The sequence below is a fragment of the Leucopleurus acutus genome (genome assembly GCF_964270905.1).
Source record: "Leucopleurus acutus genome assembly, chromosome: X".
Lineage (NCBI taxonomy): Eukaryota > Metazoa > Chordata > Mammalia > Artiodactyla > Delphinidae > Leucopleurus > Leucopleurus acutus.
In genome coordinates this window covers 15,989,425-16,010,011 of record NC_139148.1, presented here as the reverse complement: position 1 = coordinate 16,010,011, position 20,587 = coordinate 15,989,425, and the positions used below count along the sequence as shown (strand labels likewise).

The 20,587-nt window shown below is 47.3% G+C and overlaps 3 protein-coding genes across 3 annotated transcripts in view; all 3 read left to right on the top strand.

Moving 5' to 3' along the window:
* Positions 1–20,587, top strand: part of SH3KBP1 (SH3 domain containing kinase binding protein 1) — a 344,251-nt gene that overhangs the window by 65,089 nt on the left and 258,575 nt on the right. The gene's annotated exons all lie outside the window — the stretch shown is intronic.
* The window catches only part of EIF1AX (eukaryotic translation initiation factor 1A X-linked), a 396,407-nt gene that overhangs the window by 307,978 nt on the left and 67,842 nt on the right, over positions 1–20,587 (top strand). The window lies entirely within an intron of this gene.
* Positions 1,183–1,956, top strand: LOC309977796 (emerin-like; the record flags this gene model as incomplete). Its single annotated transcript, XM_082864112.1, has 1 exon — positions 1,183–1,956. The coding sequence occupies one exon, from the start codon at positions 1,183–1,185 to the stop codon at positions 1,954–1,956; it is 774 nt and encodes a 257-aa protein (XP_082720238.1).

Sequence of the window (20,587 nt, the reverse complement as noted above, 5' to 3'; positions counted from 1 at the left end):
CTTTGTGGTGCGATATTTCTCTCCTCAGTAGCACTTGTCACTCTTGGGATTTAAAATCTGTTTTTGTGGCTATTTGACGATGTCCCTCTTCCCTATGGCCTCTGTGCAGCATTGTGTCCTCGGTGCCTGGCGCACAGCAGTGCTTTTCCATATTTGTTGAATGGGTGACTATCTTTGTTGCTTGTTTCCCCACACTTGTGGTTATTGGCACCGTTGGAAACTTAGCCCTTACTCTTTGCACGGTAGTGGCAGTGGCCACTTAAATAACCCGTGGTCTTAAGCTGTGACTTCCAGAAGCGATATGGCCCGAGGATTGCCAAAGGAACTGATCCTCCTGGCCCCTGGGAAATGCAGCTGGGTCAAGTTCAGTGGTGGAGCTAGCAGTCGATTTGAAGATGGCATGATGAGCAGCGGTCTCAGGCTTCCATGTTGAATTGATGCTTATGTTCTTTGTTTTTTTACCAGCTTAGAGTTCATTGCCTGCTGACAAGATACCACATAGCCTTAAATTTGGGGGCTATAAGGATGTACGCAGTAATATAGAAAATACGTATGCTGTGAGTGAAAATGCAGGGTACATCATTGTATATGTAGCATGTTACACAAACTACCAAACAGTGTGTATAGGGGGAAAAATGCTAAAATGTTAATAGTAGGGGTTTTGGTTTCTTTATTTCTCAGATTTTTTAAAGTTTATTTAAAATGGAAAAGTATGTATTTTGATCTGATTTGTTTACTTCTCCTCAGGGATTGAGGTGCATTCATCCTTCAGCTTCTTGTGGTTGGGGTAGCTCCCAGGTGTATGTTACTTTTTCTAAATTGTTGTTTTTTAAATCCCCCTAGTCTTCCAAGAGAATATCAGGTTAATGAAAGCAGCAAATGAGCTGGGTTAATGGACCCCTCGCTATGTAACTTGGTTTGAGTTTTTATCAGGTCTGTAGGTATCTGAGTGTGCAGTGATAAAGCATCTTTACTGACAGGGCGCGGGGCCCGCAGGGGCCGCGGTTGGACGCGATTGTGACGCAGGCGTGACGCGGGCGATTGTGACGCAGGCGTGACGCGGGCGGGCGTAGCCGCTCCCGAGGCGCTCGCGCTGCTCCTGTCGCGCTCTGAGGCAGTCGTAGCTCCGCCCGTAACACCAGGCCCGGGCCACCCCCAGGCCTCTGCCGCCCGCTGCCCGCCATGGACGACTACGCGGCCCTGTCGGACACCGAGCTGGCTGCCTTGCTGCGCCAGTACAACATCCCACACGGGCCCGTCGTCGGTTCCAATCGGAAGTTCTACGAAAAGAAAATCTTCGAGTATGAGACCCAGAGGTGGAGGCTCTCGCCCTCTAGCTCATCGTCCTCCTCTTTGTCCCGTCGGTCCTCGGACTTAGATTCAGCGTCCGTGGACTCGGATGTGTACGATCTGCCCAAGAGAGAGGACGCCTTACTTTACCAGAGCAAGAGCTATAATCGTGACTACTGTGAGGAGAATTACTTGACCACCAGGACTTACGGGGAGCCTGAGTCTGCGGGCACATCCGAGGGCTTCCGCCAGCCCTCGGCTTCGCTCCGTGGTGCTGACAGCTTTCAGCACCAGGGTCGCGATGATGGTCTTTTCTCTTCTGAAGAGGAGGGCAACGATAGGGAACGCCCCGTGTATGGCCGGGACAGTGCCTACCAGAGCATCGCACACTACCGCCCAGCTTCCAACATCTCCAGAAGCTCCCTGGGCCTGTCCCGTTACCCCAGCTACTCCTCCACCTCTGCCGTGTCCTCGCCTTCATCTCCTCCTTCGTGGCTCGACCGCCGTGCCATCCGGCCAGAAGAGTGGGCCCCTGAGGCTGCAGAAGAGTGGGTCCCTGAGGCTGATCTGGGCGAGGATCACGAGCTCCCACTTTGGAGCGACCTGCTTCAAGTTCTGATATTTACTCTAATATTGTATCTTCTCTATCGCTGCTTGCTGGCCTAGGATAGCGACCCCTTCCGGGCGGAGCCCTAATGCTCTGGCTTTGTGGCTTGGGGCCAGCTGATATTTGAAGTCCTACATGAGTGCCTTAGCAGTGTTTTCTGGGGGAGCGGGATTGGGGCTTATTATGCATGTTATAGCTTGGGGGTACTGGGACAGGGGCAGTGTAGCAAACACTGCCTTCCCCGGCCTTGTGCTGTCAGGGAGGCAGCAGGCCTGGGCCTCTGCAGCATGGTGGGCCTGGACAGGTGTTCCTCTGGAGCCTCCTGGCCCTACTTGCCTCTGACCCTTAGGGCCTAGGAGGGCAAGAGCCTTCTCCTGGAGAGAAGAACATGGGTGTCATCATTGCATGCCTCCTATTCATTCACCTCATTGGGGGGGATTAACCAAAGGCCACCCTGACATTTCCACAGGCAATAAAAAGACCGTTCACTTAAAGAAAAAAAAGAAAGCATCTTTATTCTATCACAGATGGTGACTCAGAGCGCTGGTTTTGGGGTCAGAGAGCTGAGAGCTGAGCTCTCCCACCTTGGGCAAGTTATTTAAGCTTTCTGAGTTTCTTTCATTCATTTATCAAATGTTTATTGTGTGTTTGCTGTGTTATAGGCACCAGGGAAGACACTGAACAAATCAGACAAAAATCCTTGCTCTTGTGTGACTTACATATAATGAATAAGTTATATAGTATTTGGAGGGAAAAAAAGCAGGGGAGGGGTAATATGAATGTTGGGAATGGGATTGCAGTTTGTGATAGGGAGGCCAGCAAAGGCCTCACTGAAAAGGTAACCTTTAAGTCAGGAGTTGAGGAAGTGAGCAGGGGAGCCCTGTGGGGATCTGTGGGAGAGCCTTTCAGGCAGAGGCAATAAATAGCACATGCAAAGGCCCTGAGGAGGGAAAGTCCCTGGTGCATTGGAGAAACAACAGAGACCACTGTGCTGGAGAGGAGACAACCAGGGAAGAGCAGCAGGGGATGGGCTTAGAGGTCACGGGGCCACTGTAAGCCCTGGGACTCTGAGTGAGATGGGAAGTTTTCACGGCAGCAGTGGAGTGATTTGGCCGGGGATGCTCTCACTGGTTCCTTCTGGCTGCAGTGTTGAGAACAGACTGCAAGGGGCAAGGGTGGAATCAGGGAGGGCAGTTTGGAGGCCAATGCAGGAATCCAGGGGAGACCAGTGGAGAAGTGGTCAGATTCTGGATACTTCTGAAGTTAGAGTCCCCAGGATTTGCTGAGAAGGCTGGATGTGTATTGTGAGAGAGGGAGAGAGGAGAGAAGGGTGACCCTAAGGTTTTTGTACTGAGCCCTGGCAAGCAGTTTGAGGAGGTGAGTCTGGATTTCAAGGGGCAGGGCCAGGCTAGAGATAGGAATTTGGGGTCCTTCAAAGCCCAGACTGGACAAGATCACCAGGGGCGAGAGTGTGGTCAGAGGCGAGAGGAGTCTTGGGTCCTCCAGTGTTGAAAGTGAAACCAGCATTGAGACTGACAGGGAGTGGTCAGAAGGGGAGGAGAAGAGCCAGGCAAGTGAATGTTCTGGAAGGTAGGAGGAGAAGGTGCTTCAGGTCAGGGGGAGAGAGTGGTCACTTGGGCCCGGGCCCTCTCCGCAGGTGGCTCCCAGCGTGGGGCATGAACGGCAAGGGGGGTTCTGGGTGGGGGGAGGTGGCTGGGCCCAGATCGCTGCCCATGGCGAGCAGTGGAGCAGCCTCGGATGGTTCCTCTGCCTCTGACGCAGCTGCTGCTTCTTTTTTTTTATAATTTTTCTTTTGGCCGTGCTGCACGGCATGCAGGATCTTAGTTTCCCAACCAGGGATCGAACCCACGCCCCCTGCAGTGGAAGCAAGGAGTCTTAACCACTAGACGGCCAGGGCAGTTCCTGAAGCAGCTTCGTCATCTGTGAAAGGAGACAGTACTCAGATCCTGGTAGAGTTTTTGTAAGGGCTGCAGTTATTTTCTCACGTGCCAGGTACTGGGGAGCTCTGGGAACACAAGGATGAATAAATAATAATGTATGTTAAGTCCAGCTACACATTATGAATATTGTTATTAATAATGATGAGCACCTGGCATAAGGGGAGCTCAGGATAGGGGCTTTCCCCCCCACCCTTCCAGAATGAGTCCAGGTTTGGGCATATAAATGAAAATTGCTACTATGCTTAACCGCAAAATATAACACTCTCCTATTATGTTCATGCATTTAAGTACAGAATGTCTCTAAGGTTTTAAAAAATGTGATCGGTAGTACTGGAGCTCTGAAACCATATTGTAAGAGTTAGAATTGAAAAAAAAAGTTAGGTTCACATGCCCGCCAAATGTACGAATTCTTCAGGCTGATAAATTTCGAGGTGAAAAAAAAGTTGGCGTCTCCAAAAACAGGGAGCAGAACATTCCAAGTTTATAGCACAAAGTAAATTTGATGCATTGTATAAAATCTTTATTTAAGGAGCCCTTAAGGAATGTATACCATCTTCCAAAGTTTATTGAAGAACATGAAATGGAATCATTGGTAGTTGTTTAAAATAAAAATGGTAATTTTTAGAATAAAAGTTTTCATATGTGAACAAGTTGCATGATAACTAAACTTCTCCGTTTTAGATTTTCAACTCATCCATTCGACTTTTATTTGATGATGACCTTTTTAAAAAAATTATTTATTTATTTTGGCTGCATTGGGTCTTTTTTGCTGTGCGCGGGCTTTCTCTAGTTTCAGCGAGTGGGGGCTACTCTTTGTTGTGGTGTGTGGGCCTCTCATTGCGGTGGCTTCGCTTGTTGCGGAGCACGGGCTCTAGGCGCACGGGCTTCAGTAGTTCTGGCACGCGGGCTCAGTAGTTGTGGCTCGCAGGCTCTAGATAGAGCACAGGCTCAGTAGTTGTAGCACACAGACTTGGTTGCTCCGCGGCATGTAGGGATCTTCCTGGACCAGGGCTTGAACCCGTGTCCCCCGCATTGGCAGGCGGATTCTTAACCACTGCGCCACCAGGGAAGTCCCGATGATGACCTTTTAAAAATCATATTTTCATTTAAGGTTTCTTTATATATGTAAAAACGTCTGTAGCATGGGTAATATTGAAAAGCTGATCTTCCCCCTTCCCCACAATACATTGTGTGCTGGAAGAGAGCCTGTTGTTGTGCCCTTGTCTTTCTACTAAGTCATTTCATTCAGCCTCTTCTGCTGTGATCTGTGAGCCTGGTGAGGTCAGCCACATTCAGCACGTCCTTACTGCGGTCTGTGCCCAGGACTCAGCGGGCTTTGACCTGGAGCAGTTTGTGCCCAGTGATCTAGAAGCCGGAGTCTGCATTTATTAGCCCCAAGACCTTGGGGAACCTATTTAATCCCTATGCCCAGGTATCCATTTATTTCCTCCTGTGAAAAATGGGAAGGCCACAATGGTATACCTCTTTGTTAGTGTCCTTGGAAGGATGCATGAGATCACATGTGTAGGGCAACTCACAGGAGTGTTTGATACTTATTAATCAGTTAACAAATATTAGCTATTAATAGAAGTATTCAACCACTCTGAGAGACTGGAAAAATACAGAGATGGTGTTTGTCAGTTGGATGCTGTGGGCGGCGGTGCTGAGCTGGAGGTAGGGGTGCAGGTTTTCTTTGTGGTGGGGGAAGTAGCAGCCCTGGAAGATGGAAGGGTGGGGGAGCTGTGCAGGGAGGGCCACAGTCTGCGATGCCCTTCGTCCCAGTCAGCCTGGCAGGGAGCTTCTGAGCCAAGGCTGCCCAACGGAGGACCAGAAATGGGCGGAAACAGGCAGAAGTGGCCAGGCGCTGACACTCCCTGCCTGCCCCCCAGGGCAGTGATTGGCAGGGGCTGCCGAGGGGAGCGCAACCTCAGCTTGAAAGCAGCCTAGGATCTGGGGCAGATGCTGAAGACAGGAGGTCTGTCCTGAAGGGGCATGGGGGCAGCACACCTCAAGGGCTGCCCAGGAGATGTTTCATTTCACTTTAGTTTCTTAACTCCCAAGGGGCTTTGAAATAATGTGTTTCCCCCTGCCCCCAGGCTCAGGGGTAAATTCCATCATCTTTCTGCCACTGAGGAACATGAGACAAGAAGTTCTCGAGGGAGCTTCAGGGAGAGTAAAGGTGAAAATGTGAATGTCTCTTTAATATGTGGTCACCGCATACGTTAACACGAAAGCCACACACAGATGTATTTAGCTCCTTGTGGAATGAGGTGCATGACGTTGGCCCCTTTTCGCCCTTCGCTGCCTGTTTTGCTCGTCATGAAGGAAGGAGTGTTTCATTTGTTGTCATCCTCCCTCTGGGACCACCACGTTTGTCTCAAGAAAACCGACAAAGAGATGATATCCTGTGTCTGGGTGTCCGGGTGGAAAAACAAAGCGGGCTGGCCTGCGTTTGTGAGCCAGGAGGTTGTCCGAGCCAAACCACATCCTGCCCCGGCTTTCTTGAGGCAGGTGGTCCCAGATGGAGGCCTAGAGCGAGGAGCCGTGGACCTCGCTCCCCCGAGAGACCTGGGACGCCGCTCCGTTCCCAGGTGGTGTGGGGACACTGTGACCGCGGTCTCCTCTTACACCCAGCCTTTCTTCGAAGGAGGCAGGACAGCTCATTGGTGGCCGTGCTGAAGCTCTCAGGGCTGTAATTTTCCTGGCTGTAAAACAAGGCCATGGTCAAGATCTGAGATAACTAGTTTCAGTACAGTGGGGGGCCAGGTTACAATGAAAAAGGACCGGTTTTTGCACATCATGGAAGAAAAAAATAAATTCAAATTGTATTTAAAAGATTTACCATAGATGTGCATTTTAGTCATGACTATAATAACTATAATTGGCATTGATGTGTTAAAACGTGAATATGTTCTTAGCAAGGCCGTGCGTGTTCGGACAGCATCTCATTGTCTGCAACATGATGCCAGCTGCTGAAGGCTTAGGTTACTCAGGATTTGTTTTCTGACCACATACGATTCATAGTAAAGAAACGGCATTCAAATCAATAGGTTGGCAGATTATGGGCAAAAGATTCACCATGAGTGTTTAACACCATAATCATTATCAAGTTATAACTGCTAGACCTGTAGTCACACAGTACTATTGAGGCCTTCATGGGCACAAATAGAAAAGGAATCAGGTTTATTGCTGTCGTTCTGTAACTGCTCACAGCTTGGCTTGTATTCAATCTTTAACTATTCCTCTCAGTCGCAAAATCGTGAGTGTGTGCACAACTTTTTTCTCTCCAAATCTTGAAACTGGAATAATTGCCAACCTGACTACAAAAAAAGTACATCTGCCATATGAAAGTAGCTTCGGCTATTCTGTGTTAAATGAATAATTATGACACTAGGCTCTGGTGGCACATAATATGAATTTTGAAACACATTTGAAACTGGAGCATGTCAGGTTTGTGTGGTTTCAACTGTTGAGAAATTGCTTCTTTGTGCTTATTGATTTTTTTTTTCAGGGAACACTCTGTTATTTGGTTCAAAATGTCACATGACAGATGATCTCTTTGGTACATATAATCTGTGCAATTATAGTGTGAGCTTCTCCTGTCAGTGGTGGTTAAAAATCCATATACCTTTCTCTTACCTCTGATATATATATATATATATATATATATTTTGCTGTACGCGGGCCTCTCACTGTTGTGGCCTCTCACTGTTGTGGCCTCTCCCGTTGCGGAGCACAGGCTCCGGACGCGCAGGCTCAGCGGCCGTGGCTCACGGGCCCAGCCGCTCCGAGGCATGTGGGATCTTCCCTGACCGGGGCACGAACCCGTGTCCCCTGCATCGGCAGGCGGACTCTCAACCTCTGCGGCACCAGGGAAGCCCCGACCTCTGATATTTTTAATTCAATTTAACTCATCCCTTTATTAAAGCTTGAATTTGAATGGGTTCCATTAACAGGTATTTTTAAAAAATATTTATCTTTATTTTTGGCTGCGTTGGGTCTTTGTTGCTGCTTGTGGGCTTTTCTCTAGTTGCAGCGAGCGGGGGCTTCTCTTGTTGTGGAGCACAGGCTCTAGGCGCGCAGGCTTCAGTAGTTGTGGCCCTCGGGCTCAGTAGTTGTGGCTTGCGGGCTCTAGAGCACAGGCTCAGTAGTTGTCTCACACGAGCTTAGTTGCTCCGGGGCCTGTGGGATCTTCCCGGAGCAGGGCTCAAACCCGTGTCCCCTGCATTGGCAGGCAGATTCTTAACCACTGTGCCACCAGGGAAGCCCCATTAACAGGTATTTTAAGGTGACCATCAGTCTGGGGTGCTGCCAACTGTCAGCCTAACATCATCCCCAGCCCTCGAGCTGGAGGTGCAATTTAATTTCGAGCCTGTTGCAATGCAGGGATGTAGCTGTTTTGTAAACAGCTCTGGTAACGACATAGCACAGTTGACAAGCGATGGTTCTCAGGCAGGGGAAAGTGTGTTATTTAGCTGTCTAACTGGTCACTCTGATTCCAGTTCTACCTGGGGTACATCTAACAGAGCCACACATGGTAATTAAAGCTATAGATTCATCATTGGTGGAGTCATCCCATTTAAGGCTCATTACAGCCAAACTTAGGCCTGTCTTCATTCATTACAATAAAAGCCAAATGCATCCACCTTACTTAAAATGGTATTTCCTTTTTTTCCTTTTAATTGGCATGTGCAAGTGAATACTAAAGCATAAAATTAATTAAAATCAACCTCTTTGCTAATGCAACGTACCGTAGGGCCCTTCTTGGCCTGTGCCAGGCATTTGCCATTCCCAGACTGCGTGGTCACGCAGGCTCCTCTCAGCCCTGTAACCCACCATGGGGTCTGTTGTGATGGCAGAGATTGGTAGGTTATTCATGTCTACCCGCTTTTCCCCCAGAGTGGCTAGAATGGTCGTAAGTATAGAGAAGAAGTGTGTTAAATATTCATCTAGTTTAATTGAATTTAATGTACAATCCTTAAGATTAATCTGAAGTTTTGGAGTCATTAATGGTTCATTCTTTTTCATAGCGTATAATTTACTTGCTATTATCTAAGGTAGTGAATTATTTAAGTAAAAGGGAAAGTTCTTTGCATGAGATGGATCTTACCAAGCCATTGCTGCTTTCATTCATATGCGATTAACGGTTATATTAAATTAGGAATGCAGGTAAGGGGAGGTGTGGCAGTCCGAGATTTGCGATGTTAGCTTCCCACGTGTTGCCTGATATACTGCAGCCTGGGATCCAGCACTTGCGGAATGACCTATGCTCCACAGGCACATGCATTAGTAACTTCAAATTCCCATGAATATGAATAATAATGGTTGGCTATCAGTTTAAAGGACAGTGAACCAATTAACATGTAATATTGTCATATACTTTGATTTATAAACATGCACAAATTGTTCTCTTTCAGGACATTAATTTTTCTATTTTAGTTTCTTCTTTTAGTTCTGTAACACTAAATTTTAATGGTATTGGGGTGATTTATGTATTTTCATGACAGTTTCTGAAGTGTTGCCAAAAATGATGGTTGTTTTTTAAAATTCAGGTGATTTCTATATATTGTTGAACAAGAACCAAATGTTGTATACATATCTCAGTCTATTTGTACAATAGTGCTGTTTTCCACCGTGGCCACCCACACCTTGATCTTGAAATGTCCCTGAACTATTAAAATAATAGAAGGGCACAAGAATATAAACAACATCTACCTACCCACCACCTAGTTTTATCAAATGTTACCATTTTGTCATACTTACTTTTGATTCTTTAAAAACCAGTGAAGAGACTTCTGGTTTCAGCTCAGAGATGTAGAGAGCTTCAAAAACGTCCCTCCCACGCTTATAAGAAAAAATCTGGACAGACTAGAAATTAATAGAGAACTGAGTTCGCAGAGCAGACGGCCAGTTCAAAATCTGGAGAGAGAGGGGGGCACTTTCTGAGACACAAGACTTTTGTTTACTAGAGACAGAAGCCACCAGACACCATAGCAGTAGGTAGAAAGATGAAGCTGAAGTTTTGACAGATTGCCGGAGGCTGAGTGTGGGCTAACCTGAGTGTGAAGCTCCTGGAGGCAGCACTGGGGTAGAAGGGGGTCCCACCCTTTTGCAGGCTTTCCCTCCAGGAGCCCCACCTGGCTCTCACAGGGGAGACTGAGGAAAATCCAGAGAAAACTCACGGTGTGGGCTGGGGGTACTGGCTCAGGAGCCACTGAGAAATCCACTCAGACCCTTGTCCCTTAAGGAACAAAAGGCTTATTCTGCAGGGGGAAGGACATGGTCTGAGGGCACTGGTGAAATGCCATTGCAGCTGGGGGAAGGAATTCCACTCAGCCCCAGCCCCCCACCTCACCTAAAAAAAGTCTTAATCTGCATGGAGAAGGGCATCAAGGCTGTGGACTAAAAACGCTGGAGAGCACCCCCTGCAGCTGGGGAAAAGGGGTGGCGGAGCTCTGTCCCCGGAAGAGGGGCAGAAGCTGTTGTGAAGGGGAACCCTCACCTCCCAGACACAGGCCCCGGCCCCATGTGCACTCCAAAGACTGAGGAGAACCTATTCTCCCCCCCAGCATGCTAACAAGCCTTCAGGAGTAACAACAATGGATCATAGCAGGGAGAGCTGCTAGAGACAGGCTCTCTCTGGGGAGCAGTACAAAGGGAAACCCCAAAGCCAAGAGGGGGACCAAAAAAAAGATCACTAGAGGAATTTGAAGTTTCTGATGTCCATAGGAACAACCCACGTCAACATAGCCGAACTGTTGACTAGATTAACATAAATCCCCATACTAAGGGCTCATTGACCTCAGTAGTTACTGCTCTATACAAAATGTCTGGCTTTCAACCAAAAAATTACAAGCCATGCCAGAAGGCAAGAAAATGCAGTCTGAAGAGACAAAGCAATCATCGGAACCAGACGCAGATATGACACAGCTGTTGAAACTATCAAACACATATATTACCTAGCTCTGTACACTGAATGCCCTTCGTGTGCCAGGTGCCATTTTAGGAATGTGCTTCACAAGGTCTGTGCCCTTAGAGAGCGTACATTGTAACAGAGGAAAGAGAGCCTAACTGCAGACAAGCAAAAAAAAAAAAAAAAACTCAAACAAACCGTAAACCATGAAACATGCAACAAAGAAATACAGGAGGGGGAAAGGATAGAGTGACTGACCGGTGGAGTGTGAGCTGTTTCAGCCAGAGTCATCAGAGAAGGCCTCTTGGGGGAGGTGACATTGTAGTTCACACCTGAGTGATGAGGAGGTTCCTGTCATTACTCGGGCCATCTAAGTCGAGAACAGCCAGTGCAAAGGCCCTGAGGCATGAACAATCTTGGCTCCCCTCAGCTTTAGAAGGTCACAGCGCTAGGGAGATATTGCTGATGAGAGCGACCCTTGCAGCTGAGTCACTGTCAAGGCTAAACCCAGGGAGGAAGTAGTGGGTGGGTTCCCTCCTGCTCTCATTCTTCTTCTCTTTTTTAAACACAGACAGTAATTACTCCTCTCCCCTACCACCCCCCCCCCCCATTTTGAGGGACGGGGAGAGCCTATTTTACCTTTTTTATAACCACTTCAGGACCTGGCACAGAGTGAAAAGGAATGTGAATTTGCTGTTGTGAGTAGAGGCCTTATTATTTATCCAGTAACGGTGTATTACTTACTCCTCTCCTAATTGTAGGGAATGTGCATTAACTCAGCTAATCCTCACCCCAACCCCACCCCAGGTAGTGATTATTCCTGTATTACAGACAGAAAACTGAAGCCCACAGCAGTTACCTGACTTGATGGAGATTGCAGCTGTATTATAGGTCAGGCTTGGTATCTGAACACCAGTAGCCCGACTTCTCATGATTGCCTCGTAAGAACTAACTGGAAGGATGGGTGTTCTGAAAATGAGCCTCTGGTGGGGGGAAAAATAAAGGAACATTACTGTTTAATTCTTAGGGCAACTCAGTTTACGTTAAAGTGTTGGCTAGTGAAACTGCCCAGGGAAGTGGATTTAATAAATACACTGAATGATCTATCATTTGTTCATTTGTTATGAGTGCTTAAAAACAGATGAAAATGGGTAGTTTAAACAGTTTCAACATCCCAATTCCCTCTGCTCTCTTACTACTACATATATTACTATGTAGTATTAATACTGCGAAGGCAATTGTCTGGCATTTGCCTACCCAGAACGTTCTGGAAAGCAGCATTTGTGATCTCAATAAGTGTTATGTCATTGGTACCAGTCTGCTGTTTTGTAGAATGTATTTTTCACCTGCTCAAATACTTTTCATAATTTTTTCTATAATAATGCTTATCCACTGAGAATAAATGTCATAATATAAATAAACCATATTAAGTACACGATTTGAGGGGGAGAACTTTACATATTCATTGATTTCTTCCTTTCTTTTCTTTTCTTTTTTTTTTTGCCATTAGAGGAAAGAAAAAAGAACTTTCCCGCAAGCACCTCTCTTGATACAACCAGAAGGTTGCTCGTGTTGGGTAATGAAACATTCGTTGAAGGAAATGCAATCTGGGTGGAGTGTTCTCTAACCAGTAGTAATAATTGAGCACCTCCTGTGTACATAGTTCTCTTATCTGTATCATTTATGGTACTACATACTGGGAGGGAAAAACAGCAAACTCCTATACAACATTTCTTTTTTTTTTTTAACATCTTTATTAGAGTATAATTGCTTTACAATGGTGTGTTAGTTTCTGCTTTATAACAAAGTGAGACAGTTATACATATGTTCCCATATCTCTTCCCTCTTGCGTCTCCCTCCCTCCCACCCTCCCTATCCCACCCCTCTAGGTGGTCACAAAGCACCGAGCTGATCTCCCTGTGCTATGCGGCTGCTTCCCACTAGCTATCTATTTTTACATTTAGTAGTGTATATATGTCCATGCCACTCTCGCTTCGTCCCGGCTTACCCTTCCCCCTCCCCATATCCTCAAGTCCCTTCTCTAGTAGGTCTGCTCTTATACAGCATTTCCCATGGACCAGAGAGTTTAAGTAACTTGCCCAGGGGAGAACAAATACTCAATGCCAGAGCTGAATTTGAACCTGTTGGTGGTTTAATTCGAGTCCATGCTCTCTCACTCCTGATTGTACTATGGTACAGGGGTACAGGATTGTCTGGGTGGCCTTGGCTACATTAAAACAACAACAACTGGACATCCCTGGTGGCGCAGTGGTTAAGAATCCGCCTGCCAATGCAGGGGACACGCGTTCAAGCCCTGGTCTGGGAAGATCCCATGAGCTGCGGAGCAACTAAGCCCGTGTGCCACAACTACTGAGCCTGCACTCTAGAGCCCGCGAGCCACAACTACTGAGCCCGCGTGCTACAACTACTGAAGCCCATGTGCCTCGAGCCCGTGCTGTGAAACAAAGAGAAGCCACGGCAATAAGAAGCCCACGCACCGCAACGAAGAGTAGCCTCCGCTCGCCACAACTAGAGGAAGCCCGCGCGCAGCAGTGAAGACCTAACACAGCCAAAAATAAATAAATAAATTTTAAAACAACAACAACAACAATGCAGAGCTTAATTAGCATGAGGGGTACCGGGTACCATAATCTGTCAGGTTCTAAGAACCTGCTAGAAATCTTTGCTGAGCTGGGTGTTAGGCTACTGAGAGATTTTTTTTTTTTTTAATATGCAGCTACATTCACTTGGAACCACGACTTCCTGTGAATGCCTTATGATGTTATTTGAACAAGAGAAATAAGCTTATGAATTTTTAAAAAGTTTCTTGAAGTATATTGATTTTTAAGAATGGATGCAATTGATAGTTCTCATGAGTCCTAAGAATTATTCACCTTGGCGTGCTTTGGGTCCACGTAGAGCTCTTTAATATTCAAAGACTTTGCAGGTCCTGCTGCTGTGCCCATGTAGGAGTCGAATGTGGCTGGTAGCTTTAAACATGCGCAGTAATGTAAGTGTTGACGCTGCCAGCACAAATGGAAAAATGTATTGCTTTTATTGAAAAAACAGGCTGTGTCTAGTCTTTTGACTCCCTTTACATTTAATCTAATAGTTTCTGGGAGGGTGGGAGGGAGGGAGCGGGATTTGGCCCTTTTGTCGTTCATCAGTAAGATCCTGACAAACTGTGGGATGTGAATTCTGATGGTGATCTCCCACTGCTGCGTCTCTCACTTGTGAAGGGGAAACAAATAAAACACAGCCTAGGAGACTGTGAAGCCAGGTGATGGTATAGCCCGAGCTTCTCAAGCTCTATCGTGCCTTCCAGCTTTCCAGGTCCGTCCTTTCCCATCTTGTTAAAATGCAGATTCGGATTCAGGGGGTCTAGGCTGGGTGAATGGGGGAAGGCCGAGATTGATGCTTCTTTTAGTAACAAGGGTGTAACTGACCCTTTTCACCCAGCCCTCTATTTTGGGGCTGTCTTGATCCCCTGAATCACCTGGGGGAGTTTGAACACCATGGATTCCCAGTCCACACACCAAACTGATTGGATTAGAGTCACAGGGGCTGAGGCTAGGCAGGTATTTAGGGAGAAAAAAAAAGCTACTGAAGTGATTTGGTAATAAATCTGTCACCTTTGTTTTTCTTTTGGTAGGGGAGAAGGGGGATAATGACAGCTTTGAAAACTTCACTGTTGGAATCAGATTGAGATGTTTAAAGACAAACTATCTGACATCCCAAGGGCTTCCTGTTTGACCTAAACTCCCTGAGAAAGCCCGCCCACCCCGGCCCGCCAAGGGAATTGACCAGTTCTTGATTGTGCCCAGGCTGGCTTAAATCAGGGAGCATAGAGAAAAAGGAGAGTACTTAACGGTTGGTTTGCTGACCTGCTCAGCATTAGATAATGTCTGTGAAGGCTCCCGGAGTGTGTCCAGGGAAGCTGGGACCCAAATATGGGAAAGAGGAGTCATGATTATGAGGTAGGAGTTGAAATCACCGTTGTGAATATTTGAAGTGTTGTTTCAGCTCTTTCCTCGCTCCTGTGTTGGAGTTTCATTTGTGGTGGTGTTCCGAGAGCGAGAGCCGGGACAAGCAGGAGGGCTGGGCCGTATCTTTGTTGTGATGGAGCGCCAACTCCACGGTGGGTTTCTGCAGGTTGTTCCTTTCACAGAGTGACTTTTTCTTTTTTTTGAACACTGAGACTCTCCAGGAACTGGCTTTTTAACATTTCTTAAATTTTGCTAATAATCTTTTCCCCTGAGATCTGCAGGAAGCTCAGACACCAGGTGGAGACGATCTTGCCAACATTCCTGCATCTATTGGGTCCCTTTTAAAATGTGTAGTCTTGCTTTAAAACCAAGTGTTTCCCATTCTTGTTGCATTTGTGACTTTTGGTACCCCAGCTCCTTACCTTGTCTAAGGGTTAAAAATAAATAAGGACACCTCATAATCAGAAAAAATAGTCAGACATCCCTGCCCTTCCTTTGCTTGAAAGCTTGTACACAGTGAGAGAGATGCTGTGCACTGTCACCATTACCTTCTGCATCAGGGAGCGTTTGAGCCAAGAAGCAGAAGTGCTCAGCATGGTCGGAGACAGGGATTTCTTACAGGGTGGCTTGTACATGTTGTGGGCACCTGTGTCCCTTGCTGAGCCTGAAGTCGCTCTAAGAAAGTGGGTGTGGGCGGGAGCCAGGACATGCGGGACCTACCTCTGGCTCTCCCACCCCCAATGTCAATGACACAAGGGACCTATAGGAGAAGCTGGTGTCCTTCCCCAAAGAGAAAGCTCAGACCAGTTCAGTGGGTGTCCATCAAGTGTCTGTCATGTCTGGAGTGCTGTTCTAGGCCCTGGAGTCTAGCCTGGTGGGAGAGATAGACCCAGAAACATACTTTTTCAACCCATTGTGACAAGCAGTCAGTCTGCTCAGGGAACCCAAAGGGAGAGGACCTAAGAGCTGGGGTACGATAGGAAGGACTAGATCAGTGAAGAGGACAGCTAGAGCGAGCTAGGAAGCAGGTGCAGTGTGAGCAGAGGCAGAGGGGAAACAATTTGATGAGTTTCTGGAAGTGAGCCTCGCCTGCGAGTAAAATGGGAACTGGGGAAAGTGAGGTCGGGAGGTGACAGGGACCTTGCGTCCCTTTGTAAGGAACTTGGATTCTACCAGGAAGCACTGAAGGAAGGATTTTAAGCAGGGGCGTGCTGCCATCAGGTGTGGATGGAGGAAAAGTCTCCTCAACCTGTGACTTCTCCTGAATGAGCATCTGCTCCCATGTAGCTTTTTTTTAAAATAAATTTATTTATTCATTATATTTATTTTTGGCTGCGCTGGGTCTTCTTTGCTGCGCGCGGGCTCTCTCTAGTTGCGGCGAGCGGGGGCCACTCTTCGTTGTGGTGCGTGGGCCTCTCATTGCGGTGGCTTCTCTTGTTGCCGAGCACGGGCTCTAGGCGCGCGGGCTCAGTAGTTGTGGCTCGTGGGCTCTAGAGCGCAGGCTCAGTAGTTGTGGCGCACGGGCTGAGTTGCTCCGCAGCATGTGGGATCTTCCCGGACCAGGGCTCGAACCCGTGTCCCCTGCGTTGGCAGGCGGATTCTTAACCACTGCGCCACCAGCGAAGTCCCCCCCCCCTTTTTTTTTAAACAGCTCTATTGAGATCTAATTTATATACTGTAAAATTTACCCATTAGAAGTGTCCCATTCAGTGATTTTTAGTATATTTACAGAGTTGTGTAACCATCACCACAATCTAATTTTTGAACTTGTCCATCACCCCCAAAGGAAACCTTGTGCCCATTTGCAGTCACTCCCATTTCCACGCCCAGCCCTAGGCAACCACTCATCTTTGTAATTTCTCCCTTTTCTTTAACATTAAGCGGAATGTTTTCTGTGAGTGTTTCATTAACTTTAGAGGAGTCTCTTTTGCCAAATTACAAACTCTTGCTCTTGGCTCCGCAGACCGTTCCTGTTAGCGGTGCTTTAGATCACATGTAACAGAAACCTCTCTGGGACTGGATTAAACATGGATATTTGTTATCTCAGTAATCGGGAGGCTACAGGTAGGGTGGACCCTGAGGGCAGTGTGATCAGCTGCTTAATGTGATATCATAGACCTGTGTTCTTGCTGTCTCTCCACCATGGTATCAGTCTGGCAGTAGTTTCACCCAAGGGCTGGTTTCTCTGGTTGTAGGATGGCATCCTTTGGCGGGGAAGCGGGGCCCTCTGCTTCCTTGTTCATAGCTGGTATGTAGGAGGAGGCCTTTCCTGCAGTCTGATTGGGTGAGCTGAGTTCCTGTTGCCCACCCTGAACCAATAATTGGTTTGCAATTAATTAGGCTGCCACTCCGGAGCTGGGAATGGGCTCTATGGGGGATAGGTGGGCACCTGTGACCAAGAGTGGACTCTGCTGGGTAGGCTTGTGAGTAATGGTAACTGAGCATTTTTGAAGCTGACCCTAGCCTTACGTCTCTGTGAAAAGTGTCATCAATTCAGATCTCACCAGTTCAGGAGTTCCTCACAGTCTGGTTAGGGAGTGCTCTGAAGTTTACCTTTGGGTGATGTAATAGTGTGGGCAGTAGTGGGAATGGTGGTAACATTAACTTATGTGGGATATTAATGATTTAAGTCTCTTTAGAAAAACCTGTTTGCTTTAGGATAGAAATATTTAAATGTCACTAGTAGTAAATAATAGAACATCATTCTTATCTAGTTATTAAGTTAGCCCGTTGGAATCTCTCCTGGAGGAAAAAAAATAAAATGCTGTCCTGAATATGTCAGTTTTCGAGTTACTATATGAACTTGGAATTAACAAAAATTGACTTTCTTTCAAGTGTAATTCACACTTCACTAAGCCAAATAGACATTCTGCCAGTTATCTGGACTTTATTAAACTTTGCTTTATATGTAGTAGAAAAATCAAGGTAGGCCTCTGCTTTGCACAGTCATTTATTTGATTATGAGCTGTATTTTCAAGTCTATTTTGGAGTGAGGTTTGTCCTCATGTAAGTACTGAGCGTTTGCTGGTGCAGCTCTTAATGGTGAGAACGGATGTTGAAGAAAGCAAACACCATATGCCCTTTGTTTCCCGTGCATGTCCCCTCCTGGAGGCTGGGTGGAGTGTTTCAGCTGTCTCGAATAATCTCCATTTTGCTGTGACTGCAGACTTTGTGGTTCTCCAGCTCTCCTCTCTGATGTTAGTTACAACTTCTTCCTAATTAGGTGGCTCTTTTTCCTCTTTCTCCCCGGGGTCATAAAGGTTCCACACTCTCAAGTGCCAGAGACTGGATTCATTTTGAAAAAAACGCATTTCACTCGATTTGTGAGAGAAATAAGCACAGAGAGAGAAAAAAAAACCCACCCAGTGTGAATATGTAGCGGGAGGGGCGGGTGGGCTGGGTACGGGACAGGATGCTTAGAATAATTCTGCTGCCAAGTGAATCACAGAGACTTGCAGTTCTCGGCGAGCACGGAACACACTCCTGCCCAGAGTTCAGACACAGTCAGCCCGCTCTCACCATTTCATGCTCCGCGGTATGGAGCTTTCGGCAGCCAAAGCCCCGAGTGCTGCCGATGCGTCTGAGATTGTAAGTAGGCCATACATCTGTTTCGATTGTTATTATGTCTGCATCTTTTGTAGCCTGTTGCCCGACTGCTTCGTAGGCCGGGAGGGAGGCACGATAGGGAATTTGGTCCTGGCTCAGTCCCTCCGAGATGGTGAGCAACACCGTTTTCCATTTGGACCCAGGTGTTTCAGTTTTCTTGTTTGCGGAGGAAGGGAATTTCTTTCCCCAAGCCCTCCTCAGTGACAGAAGTGGCTTTTGGCTGAGCCCCTTTGGTAGCGGCACCTATAAAGATTTGGAACAGGCCTGTCATCTGGCGGGATGGCTCTTTCCTTCTCCTGACCTCTGTCAATGAGTTTTTTCCAGGGGACACGGCACACGAGACAACCCCAGTCAGCCAAGCCCACCCCCGAGTCCCCACGCCTGCAGATGGCCCTTTCACGGGTGAAGTGTCCCTGTCAAGGGTTGGGAGTAGGTAACATTTCTGAGGCAGCTGACAGAGTTGGGAGGCTGGGATGAAGCCAGGTGTGGAATCCAGCTTTCCTGTGGTGGGAAGGAATAAGGGGGCAGGAGAGGAGAATGACAGGGAGGCAGGACAGAAAGTTAGATCGGGGGCTTTTCATGTCACTGTCCTGTTGCTCGATGCCAGCCCAGGTGGCAGGCAAGGCTCAAATCCTCACTCAGCTAACTGTAGCCTGGGGCCACTAACAAAAATCTCTCCTGGTCTTACTTTTCTCACTTGAAAATTGTGATCACTGCACTTCATGGGATTGCTGTATTATTTGGAGTGATGAGCGTGAAAGCACCTGGCACTTGGTCAGCACTCCCTAAGCCATGTATTTTGCCCTCCTTTACCCCTTCTCCTTCCTCAGTGGGATATTAGACCATCAGTGCAAGCAGTGTGCTGGGCTCTGAAATGCCACCCATGTTGCTGTCCCCAGCTTGTTTGCGGGCAGCCTTTGTGGCCGTCGAGTTCCCTTGGTTGGTGTCATAGGTTTATCTTGAGGTCGGCCAGTTGGCCTGGTTGCCCTTTTATTCATGGGTACATGACTCCCCAGAACAAGGAGGTCTCGGGGAGAAGGTGTGAGTGTGTCGCACTCATGTCTCACAGATCTGTTTGTCTTAGAGATCATGGGGACTGGGGAGGCTGTGCTAAGAGCCCTAGATGGAGAGTGATCATTCAGAAGAGCCATTTCTGCTTCAGCTTTGAATTTCCAAGTTATCAATACCTATGTTCAGCCGGCGCAAGGGAGAAGAAAAAGGAATGATAAACCTCGAAGAACACTGCTCAGCAATTTATCTGATTTCTGATTCAGAAGTAGGTGTAGAGCTACTTCGCCGTGACTTTACATCCAGTTGTTTCAGTCATCCTGTTCATGGATTCAGCCAACCTCCATGCACATGGGTCAATTCCTAATTGCCTTCCCACCGTTAGGTGTGTTTGCTTGTTCAGGGGGATTTTCTAGAGCCTGTCTTGTTAATTAGTTTTACCCGGTGCTTTATATTTGCTGCCTGTGAGTTAATTGCTAATAATAGTGTTCCCTTGTCAGTTACAAGTTCTCCCACCCCTTTGCCCCCATTGAATTCCATGTATTTCATCTCATATTTAGGCTAAAACAGTTTGTCTCTAGCTGGCAAGACTCCTTAATAACTGTACTCATGAGCTGTAACACAATGGTAATTTTTACCCTTGATTTTGGAGACATTGTATCATCTGTACATTTTGTTTTGTGTGCAATGATTTAAGAGTGCCTTTTTTTCCTTAACCAACATCAAAGTCATGTATCACAATGTACCAACCTTCAGTAGCTGTCTGTTGCTCTTCATTGGAACCCACCTTCTTGCCCACCACCGGCTGTGCCTTGTATGATCTGGCACGTGCCTATCTTTGCAGCCTCATCGCGGTCACCCTCCCACTTGGCCACTTCCTCCTACCATACCACCGCCCTGGCCACCCTAGCACCTGCTGAGCCCCTTCCTGCTGCTGGGCCCAGGCACTTGAGGTGCTTTCTCCTGGGAGCACCCTTTCTTTGGCTCTTGCTTGGCTGGCTCTTGTTCTGCTTTCAAGTGTTACTCAGAGAAGCCCTCCTGAGCCATCTTATCTAAAGGGACTTCCTCCATCTTAAGTTTCCTTCTCCCTTCCCGTCACATCACCACATCTATTTCTTGCAGGGCGCTTACATCACAGCCTGTAAATCCCTTGTTGCCTCATTGATTTACTTGGCACTTGCTGTCTCCTTCACTGGAATTTCAGCCCTGGTGCGGG